Source organism: Salmo trutta, chromosome 33 (assembly GCF_901001165.1).
Source record: "Salmo trutta chromosome 33, fSalTru1.1, whole genome shotgun sequence".
NCBI lineage: Eukaryota > Metazoa > Chordata > Actinopteri > Salmoniformes > Salmonidae > Salmo > Salmo trutta.
The window spans coordinates 37,865,609-37,889,461 of NC_042989.1; the positions used below are offsets into that span (position 1 = coordinate 37,865,609).

The following is a 23,853-nucleotide window of genomic DNA, read 5'->3' on the forward strand; positions in this document are numbered from 1 at the left end:
CAGACAAACACCTAGGCCACTTACGCTGGAGAAGTCAGGATTGAGGAGTTGTAACTCCTGCAGTTCTGCAAAAACAGAAAAGATGCCAAAGTTCCTCTGGAGCCAGTCCATGCTTCCACTGGTGTTTGAGACACAGCCGGGATCTGAAACAAAAGCAGAGTTAAACAAATGGACTTTAAGTTCCCCTAAGCAGATGAGTGCAATGGATTGGCCCAGAGAAGTGTGGATGTTTTTGTGCTTTCCAGAACCATTTATTACCTGATGAGTCATTTCTTGAAAGGAATGGATAGATGTAATGAGTGAAGATCAATTGTTGTTGCTCTCTGTCCATGGAGGCTGATTGGTTGCTTAGAGCATCAATGCTGAAAGAGAACAGAGCCTATGTTACCTATGTTATCTTGACTTCTTATTCAATTGTAGGCATATCACCAATTGTATTGACGATGGCATTGGGTATCATGGCTTTACATACACAATTTGGTAGGTCTGACAACTGAAGTTCTTTGAGCTGAGACAGGAGAGGAAATTCCTAGATGTAGATGCCAAGAATGGACGGAGCATCTTCTGGAACAACTTGGCCACGAAACTGGCGTCGTTCAGCTGTGCATTAATGAAGTTGTTGATTTTGACATCTCCAATGGCATCAAGGACATGTGGCATAGCTGGACTGCTGATGTTGGGGTTCTGGAAAGGTATAAACAGATGTATATTGACAAAATCCACACATATTGCCAACATTTTGTTGTAATTCTGGGATTCAACATACCATGCTGGAGTAATCCAGAAGAGCCTGGTCCAGAACAGCAGCGTTGTTTTGGAAGAACAGCTTCCACATTTCTGTTGAGTAAGTCTTTTTGCTCGACAATTGGCATTTCAGGATCGTCACCAAGTTGTCCGCTGACAGAAGGGTTGTCTTAAAGAAAAGAATGCAGGGACGTGAACCAAATTAGACAACTGTGACATCAACATGAGTAACATCAATAAAGAAGATGAGGACGAGAGAAATGTATCTGTTGCTACTGACAACATTCAGTGATGAATTGAAAAAGCTTACTGAGGAACAGGCATATTCAGAGATGTTGAAATTGCAAAGGGATTCAGAGGAATTGCCAATCGACATTTGTTGCTTCAGTTGTGTGCTGTAGGAAACGGTAATGAAAAAATACATGATTAGTTTACAAATGATACCTTGTGTGTCTCAATGTCTTACAACCTGCACTGTGCAAGACAGCACTGAACCCACCTGTTAAATCCAGCACAAAGTTGTTTCTCTGCAAAAGAGAACATAAAAACAATAGTTCTTCAGACACAAATCATAAATTGCCAATCTGATTCAAGAAAATGTAAATTGCACAGCTAGCATCAACTTACCATTGACCAATGTTTCTTTGCACTATATGGGGGGGAAATAATATTGTTACCAGTGTGAAATGAAATGAGAAAACAAAAGAGATGCTTTGGCTTTCTGAACAATGCCACAATGCAGTTCCCAGATGCATGGCCTTTCCCGTATCGTAAACAAAAGGTCTATTTGAAATAAGATCCCATTCAGAGAGTACTTACCACAATTAAAGCTGGAGGCCTTGAGCAACCTTTGAGGGAGATAATTTAAATAAGGTCACTTAATCAACGGGAAGATTATCGGAGCATATGAGAAAACAAAATAACAGAATGCCTGTTTGGAGATTTTTAAATCTTCTATAAATGCTGGGCTCAGATGATACAGTGTCTGATGTTGAAAAATAGCAGTTTATCACATACGTTGGAATGTCTTCATCAGTGCATCCAAGCTTGACTGTACACCCTGTGAGAGGTGAGGCGGAAGAGATTCCAAACTTTGGTCGAGACCCGTAAATCTGAGAGAAAAAGGAAAGAGAGACATTAATGCAGTCTTTTGTCAATCTGTACTTTACGAGGCAGTGCCTTGTACGTTTGTTTGGTGTAAAGTAGTCTCTTACATGGCATTGTAGGATTCACATGTGATGTTTAGGGGGATATCAACCAAATCTGCCAGGATGGAAGCTGGCCAGCAGAACAACCAGATTGACTTGGAACCACAGCTGGAAGTCTTTTGGCTCAAAAACGTCAAATTTGGGAGCAAGAGCCATCAAGGTCAGGTTTAGCATTGTGTCTCTTACAGCTGTGTTTGTGATGATAGTGATGTTTTCCTGTAAAATAAATGGTTCATGGTTTAGGAGGACATCCATTCATCCTGATTGTTTTGTCAGATGAATTTGTCGAGAGCCAGGTATCACTGTACAAGGTCCATTCCAGCCAGAGAGTGATGTACTGACCTGCTTGGTGACTTCAACAAAAGTCACAAAGAACTCATTGAGCTGCTCTTCCCTTGGAGATTCCAGCAAGCTGATGAAAATGTTCTTCACAAGAGTCTCATTCTCCAGAGCGCCAGTGCTTGGGTCCAGTATCAATTCAGCTTTCTGGTTTGGTGAGAGGGAGTCTAGAACTGCCACCTGGAGTGAAGAAGACAACAGAATACAATGCATTAGCCCTCTAAATAGCCATAATTCCACACATGAGCAATGTCAAACTAGTCAATTCTGATCATGCAAAGAACACTGGCAAACAATTGTTTTACCCCTGAGATGTTGAAGTCTTTGAGATCCGAATAGGTTGTGTACTCGGAGTATGAACCCAGGTTGATTGCAAGCCAGTCATTGTCATTGTGGATGTCCTGCCTGCAAGCTAAAAGACATGTATGGCCGTTTTGATTATTGAAAAGTGGAGTACATTGATGTTATATTCAATAGACAAGGAAGCAACATGCCAAATGTTCACTCCTTTCAAACAAAGCACACTTCATCCAGCAGAGGCGACGAACAACCAAACAGAAAGCCAATGAGCACAACAACCTGCTTGGTGAGCCCTACCTGGTTCGTTGATGAGGTGTACAGATTTCCTCAGGTATTTCAGCAGGACTCTTGCGATTCCTTCTCTTCTATCCTGAGTCATTTCAGGGAAAGCGCTGTCCATTCCATTTACACTGTAAATGGGAAAAGATACACTCATGACGCTTCCATCCCACATTTGCAATAGATTTTAGTCATCGAATCCATGGCTAATTTTAGCAGGAAGATAGCCCCTACTCACATGACTTGGTAGTTGGTGCAGTTGACATTTGAGGTAGCAATGGTGAGCATGACTTCATTAAAACTGGGGAGGATGGGAATCAGCTTTACTTCAAACCATGCAATCCAGTCCATCGTTTCGAACTCTGGGAATTGAAGGCTGATGATGTTGAATGTCTGATTCATCATCACATCTCTCACGGCTGGATGGATGTCAGGAATCTGTTGAAACACATGACCAGAGTTCCTCAACACTGCACAACTCATCACGGCATTCCATCGAGCTTTGCCGGTAATAAATGAAAGTACAAGATTGATAGGTTTCTCGTTGCTCAATTGTTGTCTTTCACTATCCACCAAGGGAGACACAGGAAGACATGGGGATTGCTATTTGTCAAGATGAAATCATGCAGTTTGTTTATCTGAAATGTGCATTACCTCTTCCTTTGCGGTCAGTTGCGTCAGAAACTCGTCAACATTTTTGAAAGCGTCTCCTTCCTCCAGCCGCTTAAACACACGTTTAATGTCATCTGTGTCATTCAATGGCCCAGAGGTCAATGTCAACTGTGCCAATTGGGTTGGGGTAAGCAGCGACAGTGATTCCTTCTACAAATAGAAAAAGAAAAAAGAAAAGTGGCGCATGTCAGTGATTGGCACGGTAATGTTATTGAGGGGATAACCATCCAGACAAACACCTAGGCCACTTACGCTGGAGAAGTCAGGATTGAGGAGTTGTAACTCCTGCAGTTCTGCAAAAACAGAAAAGATGCCAAAGTTCCTCTGGAGCCAGTCCATGCTTCCACTGGTGTTTGAGACACAGCCGGGATCTGAAACAAAAGCAGAGTTAAACAAATGGACTTTAAGTTCCCCTAAGCAGATGAGTGCAATGGATTGGCCCAGAGAAGTGTGGATGTTTTTGTGCTTTCCAGAACCATTTATTACCTGATGAGTCATTTCTTGAAAGGAATGGATAGATGTAATGAGTGAAGATCAATTGTTGTTGCTCTCTGTCCATGGAGGCTGATTGGTTGCTTAGAGCATCAATGCTGAAAGAGAACAGAGCCTATGTTACCTATGTTATCTTGACTTCTTATTCAATTGTAGGCATATCACCAATTGTATTGACGATGGCATTGGGTATCATGGCTTTACATACACAATTTGGTAGGTCTGACAACTGAAGTTCTTTGAGCTGAGACAGGAGAGGAAATTCCTAGATGTAGATGCCAAGAATGGACGGAGCATCTTCTGGAACAACTTGGCCACGAAACTGGCGTCGTTCAGCTGTGCATTAATGAAGTTGTTGATTTTGACATCTCCAATGGCATCAAGGACATGTGGCATAGCTGGACTGCTGATGTTGGGGTTCTGGAAAGGTATAAACAGATGTATATTGACAAAATCCACACATATTGCCAACATTTTGTTGTAATTCTGGGATTCAACATACCATGCTGGAGTAATCCAGAAGAGCCTGGTCCAGAACAGCAGCGTTGTTTTGGAAGAACAGCTTCCACATTTCTGTTGAGTAAGTCTTTTTGCTCGACAATTGGCATTTCAGGATCGTCACCAAGTTGTCCGCTGACAGAAGGGTTGTCTTAAAGAAAAGAATGCAGGGACGTGAACCAAATTAGACAACTGTGACATCAACATGAGTAACATCAATAAAGAAGATGAGGATGAGAGAAATGTATCTGTTGCTACTGACAACATTCAGTGATGAATTGAAAAAGCTTACTGAGGAACAGGCATATTCAGAGATGTTGAAATTGCAAAGGGATTCAGAGGAATTGCCAATCGACATTTGTTGCTTCAGTTGTGTGCTGTAGGAAACGGTAATGAAAAAATACATGATTAGTTTACAAATGATACCTTGTGTGTCTCAATGTCTTACAACCTGCACTGTGCAAGACAGCACTGAACCCACCTGTTAAATCCAGCACAAAGTTGTTTCTCTGCAAAAGAGAACATAAAAACAATAGTTCTTCAGACACAAATCATAAATTGCCAATCTGATTCAAGAAAATGTAAATTGCACAGCTAGCATCAACTTACCATTGACCAATGTTTCTTTGCACTATATGGGGGGGATATAATATTGTTACCAGTGTGAAATGAAATGAGAAAACAAAAGAGATGCTTTGGCTTTCTGAACAATGCCACAATGCAGTTCCCAGATGCATGGCCTTTCCCGTATCGTAAACAAAAGGTCTATTTGAAATAAGATCCCATTCAGAGAGTACTTACCACAATTAAAGCTGGAGGCCTTGAGCAACCTTTGAGGGAGATAATTTAAATAAGGTCACTTAATCAACGGGAAGATTATCGGAGCATATGAGAAAACAAAATAACAGAATGCCTGTTTGGAGATTTTTAAATCTTCTATAAATGCTGGGCTCAGATGATACAGTGTCTGATGTTGAAAAATAGCAGTTTATCACATACGTTGGAATGTCTTCATCAGTGCATCCAAGCTTGACTGTACACCCTGTGAGAGGTGAGGCGGAAGAGATTCCAAACTTTGGTCGAGACCCGTAAATCTGAGAGAAAAAGGAAAGAGAGACATTAATGCAGTCTTTTGTCAATCTGTACTTTACGAGGCAGTGCCTTGTACGTTTGTTTGGTGTAAAGTAGTCTCTTACATGGCATTGTAGGATTCACATGTGATGTTTAGGGGGATATCAACCAAATCTGCCAGGATGGAAGCTGGCCAGCAGAACAACCAGATTGACTTGGAACCACAGCTGGAAGTCTTTTGGCTCAAAAACGTCAAATTTGGGAGCAAGAGCCATCAAGGTCAGGTTTAGCATTGTGTCTCTTACAGCTGTGTTTGTGATGATAGTGATGTTTTCCTGTAAAATAAATGGTTCATGGTTTAGGAGGACATCCATTCATCCTGATTGTTTTGTCAGATGAATTTGTCGAGAGCCAGGTATCACTGTACAAGGTCCATTCCAGCCAGAGAGTGATGTACTGACCTGCTTGGTGACTTCAACAAAAGTCACAAAGAACTCATTGAGCTGCTCTTCCCTTGGAGATTCCAGCAAGCTGATGAAAATGTTCTTCACAAGAGTCTCATTCTCCAGAGCGCCAGTGCTTGGGTCCAGTATCAATTCAGCTTTCTGGTTTGGTGAGAGGGAGTCTAGAACTGCCACCTGGAGTGAAGAAGACAACAGAATACAATGCATTAGCCCTCTAAATAGCCATAATTCCACACATGAGCAATGTCAAACTAGTCAATTCTGATCATGCAAAGAACACTGGCAAACAATTGTTTTACCCCTGAGATGTTGAAGTCTTTGAGATCCGAATAGGTTGTGTACTCGGAGTATGAACCCAGGTTGATTGCAAGCCAGTCATTGTCATTGTGGATGTCCTGCCTGCAAGCTAAAAGACATGTATGGCCGTTTTGATTATTGAAAAGTGGAGTACATTGATGTTATATTCAATAGACAAGGAAGCAACATGCCAAATGTTCACTCCTTTCAAACAAAGCACACTTCATCCAGCAGAGGCGACGAACAACCAAACAGAAAGCCAATGAGCACAACAACCTGCTTGGTGAGCCCTACCTGGTTCGTTGATGAGGTGTACAGATTTCCTCAGGTATTTCAGCAGGACTCTTGCGATTCCTTCTCTTCTATCCTGAGTCATTTCAGGGAAAGCGCTGTCCATTCCATTTACACTGTAAATGGGAAAAGATACACTCATGACGCTTCCATCCCACATTTGCAATAGATTTTAGTCATCGAATCCATGGCTAATTTTAGCAGGAAGATAGCCCCTACTCACATGACTTGGTAGTTGGTGCAGTTGACATTTGAGGTAGCAATGGTGAGCATGACTTCATTAAAACTGGGGAGGATGGGAATCAGCTTTACTTCAAACCATGCAATCCAGTCCATCGTTTCGAACTCTGGGAATTGAAGGCTGATGATGTTGAATGTCTGATTCATCATCACATCTCTCACGGCTGGATGGATGTCAGGAATCTGTTGAAACACATGACCAGAGTTCCTCAACACTGCACAACTCATCACGGCATTCCATCGAGCTTTGCCGGTAATAAATGAAAGTACAAGATTGATAGGTTTCTCGTTGCTCAATTGTTGTCTTTCACTATCCACCAAGGGAGACACAGGAAGACATGGGGATTGCTATTTGTCAAGATGAAATCATGCAGTTTGTTTATCTGAAACGTGCATTACCTCTTCCTTTGCGGTCAGTTGCGTCAGAAACTCGTCAACATTTTTGAAAGCGTCTCCTTCCTCCAGCCGCTTAAACACAAGTTTAATGTCATCTGTGTCATTCAATGGCCCAGAGGTCAATGTCAACTGTGCCAATTGGGTTGGGGTAAGCAGCGACAGTGATTCCTTCTACAAATAGAAAAAGAAAAAAGAAAAGTGGCGCATGTCAGTGATTGGCACGGTAATGTTATTGAGGGGATAACCATCCAGACAAACACCTAGGCCACTTACGCTGGAGAAGTCAGGATTGAGGAGTTGTAACTCCTGCAGTTCTGCAAAAACAGAAAAGATGCCAAAGTTCCTCTGGAGCCAGTCCATGCTTCCACTGGTGTTTGAGACACAGCCGGGATCTGAAACAAAAGCAGAGTTAAACAAATGGACTTTAAGTTCCCCTAAGCAGATGAGTGCAATGGATTGGCCCAGAGAAGTGTGGATGTTTTTGTGCTTTCCAGAACCATTTATTACCTGATGAGTCATTTCTTGAAAGGAATGGATAGATGTAATGAGTGAAGATCAATTGTTGTTGCTCTCTGTCCATGGAGGCTGATTGGTTGCTTAGAGCATCAATGCTGAAAGAGAACAGAGCCTATGTTACCTATGTTATCTTGACTTCTTATTCAATTGTAGGCATATCACCAATTGTATTGACGATGGCATTGGGTATCATGGCTTTACATACACAATTTGGTAGGTCTGACAACTGAAGTTCTTTGAGCTGAGACAGGAGAGGAAATTCCTAGATGTAGATGCCAAGAATGGACGGAGCATCTTCTGGAACAACTTGGCCACGAAACTGGCGTCGTTCAGCTGTGCATTAATGAAGTTGTTGATTTTGACATCTCCAATGGCATCAAGGACATGTGGCATAGCTGGACTGCTGATGTTGGGGTTCTGGAAAGGTATAAACAGATGTATATTGACAAAATCCACACATATTGCCAACATTTTGTTGTAATTCTGGGATTCAACATACCATGCTGGAGTAATCCAGAAGAGCCTGGTCCAGAACAGCAGCGTTGTTTTGGAAGAACAGCTTCCACATTTCTGTTGAGTAAGTCTTTTTGCTCGACAATTGGCATTTCAGGATCGTCACCAAGTTGTCCGCTGACAGAAGGGTTGTCTTAAAGAAAAGAATGCAGGGACGTGAACCAAATTAGACAACTGTGACATCAACATGAGTAACATCAATAAAGAAGATGAGGATGAGAGAAATGTATCTGTTGCTACTGACAACATTCAGTGATGAATTGAAAAAGCTTACTGAGGAACAGGCATATTCAGAGATGTTGAAATTGCAAAGGGATTCAGAGGAATTGCCAATCGACATTTGTTGCTTCAGTTGTGTGCTGTAGGAAACGGTAATGAAAAAATACATGATTAGTTTACAAATGATACCTTGTGTGTCTCAATGTCTTACAACCTGCACTGTGCAAGACAGCACTGAACCCACCTGTTAAATCCAGCACAAAGTTGTTTCTCTGCAAAAGAGAACATAAAAACAATAGTTCTTCAGACACAAATCATAAATTGCCAATCTGATTCAAGAAAATGTAAATTGCACAGCTAGCATCAACTTACCATTGACCAATGTTTCTTTGCACTATATGGGGGGGAAATAATATTGTTACCAGTGTGAAATGAAATGAGAAAACAAAAGAGATGCTTTGGCTTTCTGAACAATGCCACAATGCAGTTCCCAGATGCATGGCCTTTCCCGTATCGTAAACAAAAGGTCTATTTGAAATAAGATCCCATTCAGAGAGTACTTACCACAATTAAAGCTGGAGGCCTTGAGCAACCTTTGAGGGAGATAATTTAAATAAGGTCACTTAATCAACGGGAAGATTATCGGAGCATATGAGAAAACAAAATAACAGAATGCCTGTTTGGAGATTTTTAAATCTTCTATAAATGCTGGGCTCAGATGATACAGTGTCTGATGTTGAAAAATAGCAGTTTATCACATACGTTGGAATGTCTTCATCAGTGCATCCAAGCTTGACTGTACACCCTGTGAGAGGTGAGGCGGAAGAGATTCCAAACTTTGGTCGAGACCCGTAAATCTGAGAGAAAAAGGAAAGAGAGACATTAATGCAGTCTTTTGTCAATCTGTACTTTACGAGGCAGTGCCTTGTACGTTTGTTTGGTGTAAAGTAGTCTCTTACATGGCATTGTAGGATTCACATGTGATGTTTAGGGGGATATCAACCAAACTGCCAGGATGGAAGCTGGCCAGCAGAACAACCAGATTTACTTGGAACCACAGCTGGAAGTCTTTTGGCTCAAAAACGTCAAATTTGGGAGCAAGAGCCATCAAGGTCAGGTTTAGCATTGTGTCTCTTACAGCTGTGTTTGTGATGATAGTGATGTTTTCCTGTAAAATAAATGGTTCATGGTTTAGGAGGACATCCATTCATCCTGATTGTTTTGTCAGATGAATTTGTCGAGAGCCAGGTATCACTGTACAAGGTCCATTCCAGCCAGAGAGTGATGTACTGACCTGCTTGGTGACTTCAACAAAAGTCACAAAGAACTCATTGAGCTGCTCTTCCCTTGGAGATTCCAGCAAGCTGATGAAAATGTTCTTCACAAGAGTCTCATTCTCCAGAGCGCCAGTGCTTGGGTCCAGTATCAATTCAGCTTTCTGGTTTGGTGAGAGGGAGTCTAGAACTGCCACCTGGAGTGAAGAAGACAACAGAATACAATGCATTAGCCCTCTAAATAGCCATAATTCCACACATGAGCAATGTCAAACTAGTCAATTCTGATCATGCAAAGAACACTGGCAAACAATTGTTTTACCCCTGAGATGTTGAAGTCTTTGAGATCCGAATAGGTTGTGTACTCGGAGTATGAACCCAGGTTGATTGCAAGCCAGTCATTGTCATTGTGGATGTCCTGCCTGCAAGCTAAAAGACATGTATGGCCGTTTTGATTATTGAAAAGTGGAGTACATTGATGTTATATTCAATAGACAAGGAAGCAACATGCCAAATGTTCACTCCTTTCAAACAAAGCACACTTCATCCAGCAGAGGCGACGAACAACCAAACAGAAAGCCAATGAGCACAACAACCTGCTTGGTGAGCCCTACCTGGTTCGTTGATGAGGTGTACAGATTTCCTCAGGTATTTCAGCAGGACTCTTGCGATTCCTTCTCTTCTATCCTGAGTCATTTCAGGGAAAGCGCTGTCCATTCCATTTACACTGTAAATGGGAAAAGATACACTCATGACGCTTCCATCCCACATTTGCAATAGATTTTAGTCATCGAATCCATGGCTAATTTTAGCAGGAAGATAGCCCCTACTCACATGACTTGGTAGTTGGTGCAGTTGACATTTGAGGTAGCAATGGTGAGCATGACTTCATTAAAACTGGGGAGGATGGGAATCAGCTTTACTTCAAACCATGCAATCCAGTCCATCGTTTCGAACTCTGGGAATTGAAGGCTGATGATGTTGAATGTCTGATTCATCATCACATCTCTCACGGCTGGATGGATTTCAGGAATCTGTTGAAACACATGACCAGAGTTCCTCAACACTGCACAACTCATCACGGCATTCCATCGAGCTTTGCCGGTAATAAATGAAAGTACAAGATTGATAGGTTTCTCGTTGCTCAATTGTTGTCTTTCACTATCCACCAAGGGAGACACAGGAAGACATGGGGATTGCTATTTGTCAAGATGAAATCATGCAGTTTGTTTATCTGAAACGTGCATTACCTCTTCCTTTGCGGTCAGTTGCGTCAGAAACTCGTCAACATTTTTGAAAGCGTCTCCTTCCTCCAGCCGCTTAAACACAAGTTTAATGTCATCTGTGTCATTCAATGGCCCAGAGGTCAATGTCAACTGTGCCAATTGGGTTGGGGTTAGCAGCGACAGTGATTCCTTCTACAAATAGAAAAAGAAAAAAGAAAAGTGGCGCATGTCAGTGATTGGCACGGTAATGTTATTGAGGGGATAACCATCCAGACAAACATCTAGGCCACTTACGCTGGAGAAGTCAGGATTGAGGAGTTGTAACTCCTGCAGTTCTGCAAAAACAGAAAAGATGCCAAAGTTCCTCTGGAGCCAGTCCATGCTTCCACTGGTGTTTGAGACACAGCCGGGATCTGAAACAAAAGCAGAGTTAAACAAATGGACTTTAAGTTCCCCTAAGCAGATGAGTGCAATGGATTGGCCCAGAGAAGTGTGGATGTTTTTGTGCTTTCCAGAACCATTTATTACCTGATGAGTCATTTCTTGAAAGGAATGGATAGATGTAATGAGTGAAGATCAATTGTTGTTGCTCTCTGTCCATGGAGGCTGATTGGTTGCTTAGAGCATCAATGCTGAAAGAGAACAGAGCCTATGTTACCTATGTTATCTTGACTTCTTATTCAATTGTAGGCATATCACCAATTGTATTGACGATGGCATTGGGTATCATGGCTTTACATACACAATTTGGTAGGTCTGACAACTGAAGTTCTTTGAGCTGAGACAGGAGAGGAAATTCCTAGATGTAGATGCCAAGAATGGACGGAGCATCTTCTGGAACAACTTGGCCACGAAACTGGCGTCGTTCAGCTGTGCATTAATGAAGTTGTTGATTTTGACATCTCCAATGGCATCAAGGACATGTGGCATAGCTGGACTGCTGATGTTGGGGTTCTGGAAAGGTATAAACAGATGTATATTGACAAAATCCACACATATTGCCAACATTTTGTTGTAATTCTGGGATTCAACATACCATGCTGGAGTAATCCAGAAGAGCCTGGTCCAGAACAGCAGCGTTGTTTTGGAAGAACAGCTTCCACATTTCTGTTGAGTAAGTCTTTTTGCTCGACAATTGGCATTTCAGGATCGTCACCAAGTTGTCCGCTGACAGAAGGGTTGTCTTAAAGAAAAGAATGCAGGGACGTGAACCAAATTAGACAACTGTGACATCAACATGAGTAACATCAATAAAGAAGATGAGGACGAGAGAAATATATCTGTTGCTACTGACAACATTCAGTGATGAATTGAAAAAGCTTACTGAGGAACAGGCATATTCAGAGATGTTGAAATTGCAAAGGGATTCAGAGGAATTGCCAATCGACATTTGTTGCTTCAGTTGTGTGCTGTAGGAAACGGTAATGAAAAAATACATGATTAGTTTACAAATGATACCTTGTGTGTCTCAATGTCTTACAACCTGCACTGTGCAAGACAGCACTGAACCCACCTGTTAAATCCAGCACAAAGTTGTTTCTCTGCAAAAGAGAACATAAAAACAATAGTTCTTCAGACACAAATCATAAATTGCCAATCTGATTCAAGAAAATGTAAATTGCACAGCTAGCATCAACCTACCATTGACCAATGTTTCTTTGCACTATATGGGGGGGATATAATATTGTTACCAGTGTGAAATGAAATGAGAAAACAAAAGAGATGCTTTGGCTTTCTGAACAATGCCACAATGCAGTTCCCAGATGCATGGCCTTTCCCGTATCGTAAACAAAAGGTCTATTTGAAATAAGATCCCATTCAGAGAGTACTTACCACAATTAAAGCTGGAGGCCTTGAGCAACCTTTGAGGGAGATAATTTAAATAAGGTCACTTAATCAACGGGAAGATTTCGGAGTATATGAGAAAACAAAATAACAGAATGCCTGTTGGGAGATTTTTAAATCTTCTATAAATGCTGGGCTCAGATGATACAGTGTCTGATGTTGAAAAATAGCAGTTTATCACATACGTTGGAACGTCTTCATCAGTGCATCCAAGCTTGACTGTACACCCTGTGAGAGGTGAGGCGGAAGAAATTCCAAACTTTGGTTGAGACCCGTAAATCTGAGTGAAAATGGAAAGAGAGACATTAGTGCAGTCTTTTGTCAATCTGTACTTTACGAGGCAGTGCCTTGTACGTTTGTTTGGTGTAAAGTAGTCTCTTACATGGCATTGTAGGATTCACAGGTGATGTTTAGGGGGATATCAACCAATCTGCCAGGATGGAAGCTGGCCAGCAGAACAACCAGATTGACTTGGAACCACAGCTGGAAGTCTTTTGGCTCAAAAACGTCAAATTTGGGAGCAAGAGCCATCAAGGTCAGGTTTAGCATTGTGTCTCTTACAGCTGTGTTTGTGATGATAGTGATGTTTTCCTGTAAAATAAATGGTTCATGGTTTAGGAGGACATCCATTCATCCTGATTGTTTTGTCAGATGACTGTCGAGAGCCAGGTCTCACTGTACAAGGTCCATTCCATCCAGAGAGTGATGTACTGACCTGCTTGGTGACTTCAACAAAAGTCACAAAGAACTCATTGAGCTGCTCTTCCCTTGGAGATTCCAGCAAGCTGATGAAAACTTCCTTCACAAGGGTCTCATTCTCCAGAGCGCCAGTGCTTGGGTCCAGTATCAATTCTGCCTTTTGGTTTGGTGAAAGGACGTTCAAAACCTCCAGCTAAAAAAAAAAACTGGTTTTAATCATGGATTTCTGTTTTGTCACTATTTTCATCGTCAGTTCTTAAAATGAGATTTTGAAATACTCACCGCAGAGAAATGCTGGTTTAGTTCGTACAGATCCTTTAAATCAGCAATGCTCGAAAAGTTTCCAAAATTTTTCAACAACCAGTCTGCACTTTCATTTACATTTCCCAAGCATCCAGGATCTGCCACAACAATTAAAACATACATCACTTTACTTTCTGATGAATCATTTATTTTAAAAAATTAACAACACAATTAAATCTTAGATGTTAGAGTGATTTGCAAAATCTGCTTTTCTTAAAATGTTAAATACCTGATGATCCCTTTCTGAACAGGAAAAGACGGATAAAGTGATTGTAGATCAATTGTTTCTGCTCTTCATTAATGGATTCCAGTTCACCACTCAATCCCATGACCCTTTAATAGAAAATCATTTAGATGAAACAACATTGTAGAGGACAATTTCCTTAATAATATTAGAATCAGAATGATTGTCAACGCACAGTGCCTGATAGGAGCTGCAGCTGAAGTCTCTTGTGCTCAACAGGGTCACGAAGTCTCCGGTAATGTGGGGTAAAAGAGGTACCAGCTGAACGTTGAACCACAGGCGGATGAACTGCACATTTTGAACGTTATCACTGTTGAGACTGTTCAAAGCTCCAAAGACATCCAGGACCTCAGACTTTGACTCATTGGTGCCCTGAAATAAATTGTTTACACATTGTTTACACTTTCTGAAAATCAAACATCATCCATGTTGATTTGAATTCATGACCAGGTTTGAGTGTGAAATTTAAATCAAATCAAATTGTATTAGTCACATGCGATGAATGCAACATGGGTAGACATTACAGTGAAATTCTTACTTACAAGCCCTTAACCAACAATCCAGTTTTAAGAAAAAAGTGTTAAGTAAAAAAACGAAATAAAAAATAGTTAAATAGCAGCAAGTAAAATAACAGTAGCGAGGTTATATACAGGGTGCCCCCGCAGTCAATGTGTGGGGGCACCGGTTAGTCAAGGTAATTGAGGTAATATGTACATGTAGGTAGAGTTAAAGTGACAATGTGTAGATAATAAACAGAGAGTAGCAGCAGTGTAAAAGAGGGGGTGGGGGGAGGGGGGCAATGCAAATAGTCTGGGTAGCCATTTGATTAGCTGTTCAGGAGTCTTATGGCTTGGGGTGTAGAAGCTGTTAAGAAGCCTCTTGGACCAAGACATGGCGCTCCGGTACCACTTGCCGTGCGGTAGCAGAGAGAACAGTCTATGACTAGGGTGGCTGGAGTCTTTGAACATTTTTTGGGCCTTCCTCTGACACCACCTATTATATAGGTCCTGGATGGCAGAAAGCCTGGCCCCAGTGATGTACTGGGCTGTACACACTACCCTCTGTAGTGACATGTGGTCGGAGGCCGAGCAGTTGCCATAGGGATTCTTAGTTAATACTAATATGATTCTTAGTTTAGTAAAATGTGCGAGTGAGGTCTTAGTATGTAAAGATTAAGTACCAACTGAAGGAAGACTTTTAAGGCCAATTTCATAATCTGTCTGAGGTCTTGCTGCAGCACGCTGAACTTCTCTTCAGGAAAGCTTTGGTTGTTCCCTCCCTCACAAGACAGTTGGTTAGTCAGGGTGTCTACTGCTTTAGAGATCTGTTTAGAAAGACAGATACGTTAATACATTTGTACAAAGAACAAATGTAACACATAACCATTTTTTTTTGTGCATGAATATTTACAAATGACAGGTGTAGGTGCTATTAATTGGTTTGCCACCAGAGGGCGGTATCGAACAACCAATAGGACCATGTTGCTGATGTTTTAACGATTCTGATTGGTTGTGCTGATGTTACTGCCTCTACATAGGCCTACATTTTATGAAGCCTCTGTCATAAAAAAATGTACACTGTGGCGATGCTGTAAAAGCTAGATTCCAATAATACTCATCCTTCATTTTTTTTGTTAATGTCTACCTCATCTCTACCCGGTCAGACTTACCCTGGAACTGGCCTGATTCAGTGTTGTTGAATTGCAGGCCCCTTGTGAGGCATTGTTCGTCATTCTGTTCCAGAAAAAAATTGAAATAACAGGCTTAATTTTGTCCATATAGAGGTCAAAGCCGTTATGGCATAGAATTTACCACAACAACAAAAACTGCGACAATAACTCAATAACTCTCAAATGAAATTTTATTGGTCACATACATATGGTTAGCAGATGCGAGTGTAGCTACATGCTTGTGAACACTAACCTGTTTTCCGGCCTCCACTGATGTGGCTCTAAGATGTCGACAAGTAGTAGAGGAAAAGTGACACAAGTAATCAATGACAAATGGTAGTTGTGCAATATCACTGAGTCATGAGTCATTGTCATTTGGATTAATGAATGCTTTGTTGTTTGGGCGGAAGGTATCCTAGCGGTTAAGAGCATTGGGCCAGTAAAAAAAAAAGTTGCTGGTTTGAATCTCCGAGCCGACTAGGTGAAAAAACGGTCAATGTGCCCTTGAGCAAGGCACTTAATCCTAATTTCTCCTGTAAATTACTCTGGATAAGAGTGTCTGCTAAATGACTAAATTGTAATGTTATTCAATTGTAGCTTTTAACCAATTTACTAGTTGTTATCTAATTACAAAATACCAGGCTATTCATATCGTAGTAGCTACTTAATACAGATTTTTATTGAAATGATATTTAATAAATGACCTACCGTTCATGTATGTTGCATTACTCTGAAAAACACAACCATATAGCCCATAATATTGTTGGGATATAAATAGTACAAGCAATAATTAAGACAAATTATCTTTTTATTATAATAATAATAATACATTATTCTTTAATACAGACTACAACATGCTATGTCAATACACTGAGAATGGAGTGATTTATTTACACTATGTTAATCTAGCAGTAGAAGAGGGTGAAATGACCTGGCATTGGGAGACAACCTACCTCTGCAGAGATCAGTGTAGCTATGGAGCCTGAAATAGATAAGAAGGAAAGAAACATTCAATGTTGAATTATCAGTTGAATATCTTTATTGACAGAACAAAGAATCTATAAAAGTTATTTCTTGGGTTTCTTATTTAATCTATTATCAGCTTTTGTTAGATGTAATAAGCTGAGGTGTCAATTGATTTCTGGGTTATTAAATAGTAAACAACTTGTTGGGTTTAACTATGGATGGTTTAAATTAAAACCTACCAGCTACTGAACACAGACTGGCGTCAACATCCCCTGTTTTATTTATTATTTTGCATATAAAAAACCTGAGGACTGCACTTATATACAGTATACACAGGAGGGCCAAGGTTGGGATTTCTGTGTCTGTCAAATTAACTTACCAAATCCGATAGCTGAGAGTAGTAGGGCCCATATTGAAGTAGTGAGGCCTCCCATCATCAGATTGGGTATGGCTCACCTTCCCCTAAATGGAAACCTTTGGTATTGAAAAGCATATTAAAGATAATGCAGGACATCCTCATAAGAAGGTACAATAGCACCGGCAAACACTGTCGGTTGTCAAATCGATTTGGAAATGATAAAAAATTATAAATATTTGGGCAAATTCTATTATAAGAAAAATAACTGAAATTCTATCAATTAAATTAATCATACAGATATACTGTAGATATGCATAATCTGTTAATAAGGTAAGAAACCAAATGTTATGTGTAAAGTCCAAATGCTGACTTGAGATACACACCCATACAGATCGTGGTTATAATTCACAGACCTTCGCAAGAAATGATGTCTTGATGTCAATGAAATATTTAAAGATGAATTCCAGTCCAAACATATACATTCCCCTCCATAAGTATTTGGACAGTCAAGATAAAACTTTTAATTTGGCTCTATACTCCAGCATTTTAGATTGGAGATCAAATGTTTTATATGAGGTGACAGTAGAGAATGTCACCTTTTATTTGAGGGTATTTTCATACATATCTGTTTTACCATTTAGAAATGAAAGCACTTTATGCATCTTGTCCCCCCATTTGAAGGTGTCAAGTATTTGGACAAATACACTTATAGTGTATTAACCCTAACAGCAGCAACGGGGGTAAATTTTGACCCCAAGGGAGTAAAACATTTAATCATTTCAAAACCCTTTATTTGATCCTTCTAAAATGTTGGGATTTTGTCAAGCAACTAGTTACTGACAGAAAAACACCATTTTACCATGATTTCTGTGTTAATTAGAGCGTTGGGCCAGTAACCGAAAGGTTTTGGATCAAATCTCCGAACTGGCAATGTAAAAATCTGTCATTCTATCCCTGAGTAAGGCAGTTAACCCACTGTTCCCCAGGCGCCGTGGATGTCGATTATGGCAGGCCCCCTGCACCTCTCTGATTCAGAGGGGTTGGGTTAAATGTGGAAGACACATTTCAGTTGAATGCATTCAGGTGTACAACTGACTAGGTACCCTTTCCCAATTCCCAATAATATGTAGGAATTAAAAAAGAATCTATCTTTTGTATACTAGTGGCGCGAGGCTAAACTAAAAATCTGGACTCAATTGTAAAGTTTATGATAAAAACACCAAATTTGTATGTATGTACCCTGAAAATATATGGATATGGAGACCCCATATTTAAGATTAGCTCAATTGCCAATCTTTCAGCCTCTGAGTACAACAGAAACACAACACTTTGAATGAATAACAAACAATTAATCATAAGAAGTGGCTGTGGATGAAATTGATCAAAATATCTGTTCAAAACATGAAGACATACAAAAAGTATATTTTGGAACATCTAATTGGAAATGTGGGATTAAAAAAATATATACTTATTTTGATGTTTTATGTTCTCAAATTTTCTCTAGGACCCCAACAAGAGTCACAGGATTTGCTTGAAGTCGGTATCTCTTTTCTGCCAACTTCTGTCTGTAGCATCTGACCAGTTTTGGCTACCCACTAATATGACCCCACTATCGAAAGGTGAGACTCTCACGAACATGTCAGTAGTTTTGTTCTAAGTCACCTACAAGCCTCACAATTCGTCTGAACGTAGCCTGGTACCAGTTAAAAACATGAATGGAAGTATACATGGAAGTAGTTTCATGTCAAAAACATTGGTTAAATATGGGTAAAAAAGAATATCAATATATATATATATTTCCTGATCTTTCTTTTATCTCTCAGATATAGGACAGATACTTCAGAACAAACTTCCTATTTATTTATTTTTTACTATCTGCTTTGCCTTTGAATTTGTACGAATACTGTATGTTATTCAATGCTTTTGTATGGGCTAAAAGCAGTGCGACCAAATTCAATGTTTCAATCAAATAAAGTATACATGGTAGGACCATCATAAAACAATTCAAATTCTGAAAGGCTTAGACTTTTATGGGTTTTTAATACACTATAAGTTCATTTGTCCAAATACTTTTGTCCAAATACACCTTCAAATGGGGGGGACTAAATACATAAAGTGCGTTAATTTCTAAACAGTATGAAAATAGCCTCAAATAAAAGGTGACATTCTGTTCCGTCGCCTCATACCTCATACAGGCAGCAGGTAGTCTAGCGGTTAACAGTTGGGTCAGTAACTGAAAGGTTGCTGGTTTGAATATCCGAGCCAACATGGTGAAAAATCTGTTGATGTGCCCGAGAGCAAGGTATTTAACCCAAATTTTCTCCAGGGGCGCTGGAAAACAACACATTTCACTGCACTTATCTGGGGTATGTGACAATACTTTTTAAATGAAACGTTTGATCGGAAATTCATAATGCTGCAATATAGTGCCAAATGAAAAGTTTTAGCTTCACTGTCCAAATAAATAAGTGTATTTCAAGTCAGGATTCCCAACATTGTGCAGTAATAGAACCTTGCCTTTCCTGATATTAAAAACATACTAAGAATGGCATTTTATATAAATCAGATTCTTGCGAAATTCTAAAACAAATCTTTTGGAAGACCACTAAAAATCACAGAAAAGCACACACATTCCCATGTCATCCCATGTTAAAGCCTATGGAATCCTAAATGTCAGTAAAATACAATAAAGCATTTTAAATTACAAATATTATGGTTACTTAAATATAATGCTATATTATTATTATTAGTTGTTATTGTGAGATATGCGTACCTGTCTATTCCCACTGCGTTGTCAAAGAGAAGTGACAGTGTCAGTATGACGGGAAATCATGTATATTTTGGGTGTGGCAAACAATGATGGTAAAGCATCTTGGGAGTGTCAGAGTCACAAATGAGGTTCAGCAGGTATGATGTGAAATATTCAAGAGGTGTGCAAAATGTTTTCATGGTGGAAAAAAACCTACAGTGCCAGTCAAAGGTTTGGTCACACCTACTCATTCAAGGGTTTTTCTTTATTTTTTTACTATTTTCTACATTGTAGAATAATAGTGAAGACATCAAAACTATGAAATAACACATATGGAATCATGTAGTAACCAAATAAATGTTAAACAAATTGCTGTGATGACAGCTTTGCGCACTCTTGGCATTCTCTTAACCAGCTTCATGAGGAATGCTTTTCCAACAGTCTTGAAGGAGTTCCCACATATGCTGAGCACTTGTTGGCTGCTTTTCTTTCACTCTGCGGTCAAACTCATCCCATACCATCTCAATTGGGTTGAGGTTGGGTATTTGTGGAGGCCAGGTCATCTGATGCAGCACTCCATCACTTTTCATATTGGTCAAATAGCCCTTACACAGCCTGGAAGTGTGATGGCTCATTGTCCTGTTGAAAAATAAATGATAGTCCCACTAAGCGCAAACCAGATGGGATGGCGTGTTGCTACAGAATGCTGTGGTAGCCATGCTGGTTAAGTTTGCCTTGACTTCTAAATAAATCACAGACAGCGTCACCAGCAAAGCACCCCCACACTGTCACGCCTCCTACTCCATGCTTCACGGTGGGAACAACACATGCAGAAATCATCCGTTCACCTACTCTGCGTTTCACAAAGACAGCGGTTGGAACCAAAAGTCTCAAAATCAGACCAAAGGACAGATTTTCACCGGTCTAATGTCCATTGCTTGTGTTTCTTGGCCCAAGCAAGTCTCTTCTTCTTATTGGTGTCCTTAAGTAGTGGTTTCTTTGCAGCAATTTGACCATGAAGGCCTGATTCACGCAGTCTCCTCTGAACAGTTGATGTTGAGATGTGTCTGTTTCATTAACTCTGTGAAGCATTTATTTGGACTGCATTTTCCTGAGGCTGGTAACTAATGCATTTATCCTCTGCAGCAGAGGTAACTCTGGGTCTTTCTTTCCTGTGGCGGTCCTCATAAGAGCCAGTTTCATCATAGTGCTTGATGGTTTGTGCGATTGCATTTGAAGAAACGTTCAAAGTTCTTGAAATTTACTGTATTGACTAACCTTTCATGTCTTAAAGTAATAATGGACTGTTGTTTCTCTTTGCTTATTTGAGCTGTTTTTGCCTTAATATGGACACATCTCAACATCAACTGTTCAGAGGAGACTGCGTTAATCAGGCCTTCATGGTCGAATTGCTGCAAAGAAACCACTACTACAGCTTGATGTAGTCATTGCATGGAATATGGGAAATTTGACTAAATACTTATTACACCTTCAAATGGGGTGCCTAGATACATAAAATGCTTTTATTTCTAAACTGTAAAACAGATATGTATGAAAATACCCTCAAATAAAAGGTGACATTCTGTTCTGTTGCCTGATATGAAACATTTGATCTGAAATCTAAGATGCTGGAGTATAGAGCCAAATGAAAAGTTTTAGCTTCACTATCTAAATAAATAAAGAGGGGAGTGTGAGATTGAGGCCAATCTGTTGTACAGGACAAACAGATTGGACCACCAGGCAACCAATTTACAGCAGTACTTTAAACTAAAACTAATAATAGAGAAAGTGTCGACACAACAGAAATTTACGACCGAAATGCAACCTCCCTGTTGCACCTTTAGAGGAAATGTCTACATCTATCTACATGAGATTCTATTATGTCAAGCAGTGGAGGCTGCTGAGGGAGGACGGCTCATAATAATGGCTGGAACGGAGCAAATGGAATGGCATCAAACACATGGAAACAATGTATTTGATACCGTTCCACCCATTCCGCTCCAGCACGAGTCCACCCTCGCCACCAACCTCCTGTGATGTCAAGTGTAACAGTTCTGCCCAAACTGGTCTCATGGTTCCCCCCTTTACATTTCAAACTAGGGTTGTCACGATACCAGTACAGTGACGATTACGATACCTGATTTTCCATGGCAAAAAAAGGAAAACACAAAGCAGACTGACTCTTTGGTCCTTTAAAAAAAACTACTGCATGTAAAATATTGTCTGCTATTGCTTGGAAAATAAATGTGAATCTGGATTAAAAACACACAGGGCCTGAACATTAACCAATCACAACCCTAAACCTAAAACAAACAGGGGCTGAGCATTAACCCTAAACCTAAAACAAACAGGGGCTGAACATTAACCAATCACAACCCTAAACATAAAACCTGTATGTTCAGTTTTTAGCATTGTAAATATGTAAAATGTTTAGCAATGTAGCATCAATTCAAATGTGTTATGAAAAAAAGGACCATCTATCCTCAAGACCTTTTTCCTGACCTAATCAGACAACCCTTTTAATTGAAGTGCAGATGCTTTATTTACAGATATGATCAAAACATACAGGTATGCAAAAAAAGGTTCACTGACTTAATGTAGTCTAGCCATATAATTGATTGATTGATTGAAATACTGTGTCTGAGATATAAGGGGGATAAGGCGCATGTGAATAAATCAGTGCTTAACTCTTAGGCTGTGAGGGTGGAAGATTTTAAGACCCAGAGCTCACGTCACCCAAACAGACCTCTGTTGCAATTTATTTTATGTCATGTCATAATGTGCTATGTGTTTTATAAATTAACATTTTCTCTGTATGCTGGGGCTGGTCACGGGTTAAAATCACAATCTTCGAATCTTTAAATCCACACAAAAGCTAACTTTATTAATAGTCCTCACAGCATTTAGCAGGTGATGCATGAGTTTTGGCGTGTCCCGAAGAGGGAAAGCCTGTTTCTCTGAGGATGCTGAACAAACTGAATAAACTAATAGGAAACAAACACAGGATAGGAAAGTAAATACATTTCTATTGTTCAGTAGAGCGAAGTGACTTAAACTATTGTGTGGTGTGACAGCCCACGTGTCACTCAGAGTCACCCTGATGACACACCTGTCAGATATTTCATAATGTATCTTGTAATACCTTTCATAACAAAGTGATTGATTCCCACTGCATGTCAGTATGAGGGCGGTTCAAGAATAGTTTGAGTCAGCATCAAAAAATGTGGTTGAGGTAAAAAAAAATACATTAAAGGTTGAATAAGGTTAAGCAAGTATAAGGTGACAAATGCAGGCAGTATACACAATGTTCTGGCAGTGGATTGAAGCAATAGAGCCCTTGAAAACAGTGGAGCAACTCAACACCATGGTATGCATTATACTCAGAAGCAGTGGTGGAAAAAGTACCCAATTGTCATACTTGAGTAAAAGTATAGATACCTTAATAGAAAGTTACTCAAGTAAAATGGAAAGTTACTGAGTAAAATACTACTTGAGTAAAAGTCTAAAAGGTATTTGGTTCTAAATATACTTAAGTATCAAAAGTACTCTATAGATACAGCAGGAGTATAAATGTATTTAGTTATAAATATACTTAAGTATCAAAAGTACTCTCTAGAGACAGCAGGAGTGGTAGAGATACTCTGAATGATTTGCTATGAAAAGCCAACTGACATTTACTCCTGAAGTGCTGACCTGTTGCACCCTCGACAACCACTGTGATTATTATTGCTGTTTGGGGTTTTATGTAGGCTGGGTTTCTGTACAGCACATCAGCTGCTGTAAGAATGGCTTTATAAATACATTTGATTGATTGAAAAGTATAAATCTTTTCAAATTACTTATATTAAGCAAAGGCACCATTTAATTGTTTTTATATGTATGGATAGCCAGGGGCATACTCCTACACAGACATAATTTACAAACGATGCATTTGTGTTTAGTGAGTCCATCAGACCAGAGGCAGTAGGGATGACCAGGGAT

The 23,853-nt window shown here is 39.9% G+C and overlaps 2 protein-coding genes across 2 annotated transcripts in view; both read right to left on the bottom strand.

The window, feature by feature from the left end:
* The window catches only part of LOC115172165 (uncharacterized), a 103,192-nt gene extending 100,222 nt beyond the window's left edge, over nucleotides 1-2,970 (bottom strand). Inside the window, exons 1-13 of the mRNA XM_029729323.1 lie at nucleotides 2,889-2,970; nucleotides 2,597-2,703; nucleotides 2,295-2,471; nucleotides 1,959-2,068; nucleotides 1,762-1,856; nucleotides 1,564-1,592; nucleotides 1,372-1,393; nucleotides 1,244-1,271; nucleotides 1,055-1,139; nucleotides 767-913; nucleotides 473-684; nucleotides 259-362; nucleotides 25-143 (exon numbers count right to left, since the gene is read on the bottom strand). Of these exons, the coding sequence (XP_029585183.1) occupies nucleotides 25-143; nucleotides 259-362; nucleotides 473-684; nucleotides 767-913; nucleotides 1,055-1,139; nucleotides 1,244-1,271; nucleotides 1,372-1,393; nucleotides 1,564-1,592; nucleotides 1,762-1,856; nucleotides 1,959-2,068; nucleotides 2,295-2,471; nucleotides 2,597-2,703; nucleotides 2,889-2,970 (1,317 nt within the window). The remainder of the gene's footprint in view (nucleotides 1-24; nucleotides 144-258; nucleotides 363-472; nucleotides 685-766; nucleotides 914-1,054; nucleotides 1,140-1,243; nucleotides 1,272-1,371; nucleotides 1,394-1,563; nucleotides 1,593-1,761; nucleotides 1,857-1,958; nucleotides 2,069-2,294; nucleotides 2,472-2,596; nucleotides 2,704-2,888) is intronic.
* Nucleotides 2,971-5,542: 2,572 nt separating this feature from the next.
* Nucleotides 5,543-15,862, bottom strand: LOC115172166 (uncharacterized). Its single transcript, XM_029729324.1, has 38 exons — nucleotides 15,800-15,862; nucleotides 15,311-15,454; nucleotides 14,306-14,502; nucleotides 14,116-14,219; nucleotides 13,866-13,984; nucleotides 13,600-13,776; nucleotides 13,267-13,475; nucleotides 13,070-13,164; nucleotides 12,873-12,901; nucleotides 12,681-12,702; nucleotides 12,553-12,580; nucleotides 12,364-12,448; nucleotides 12,076-12,222; nucleotides 11,782-11,993; nucleotides 11,568-11,671; nucleotides 11,334-11,452; nucleotides 11,064-11,231; nucleotides 10,648-10,847; nucleotides 10,428-10,540; nucleotides 10,136-10,242; nucleotides 9,834-10,010; nucleotides 9,499-9,707; nucleotides 9,302-9,396; nucleotides 9,104-9,132; nucleotides 8,912-8,933; nucleotides 8,784-8,811; nucleotides 8,595-8,679; nucleotides 8,307-8,453; nucleotides 8,013-8,224; nucleotides 7,799-7,902; nucleotides 7,565-7,683; nucleotides 7,295-7,462; nucleotides 6,879-7,078; nucleotides 6,659-6,771; nucleotides 6,367-6,473; nucleotides 6,065-6,241; nucleotides 5,729-5,938; nucleotides 5,543-5,626 (listed from the first exon to the last, which is right to left on the bottom strand). The coding sequence occupies exons 1-37, from the start codon at nucleotides 15,860-15,862 to the stop codon at nucleotides 5,768-5,770; spliced, it is 4,605 nt and encodes a 1,534-aa protein (XP_029585184.1). The 3' UTR covers nucleotides 5,543-5,626; nucleotides 5,729-5,767.
* Between the last annotated feature and the right edge of the window lie 7,991 nt (nucleotides 15,863-23,853).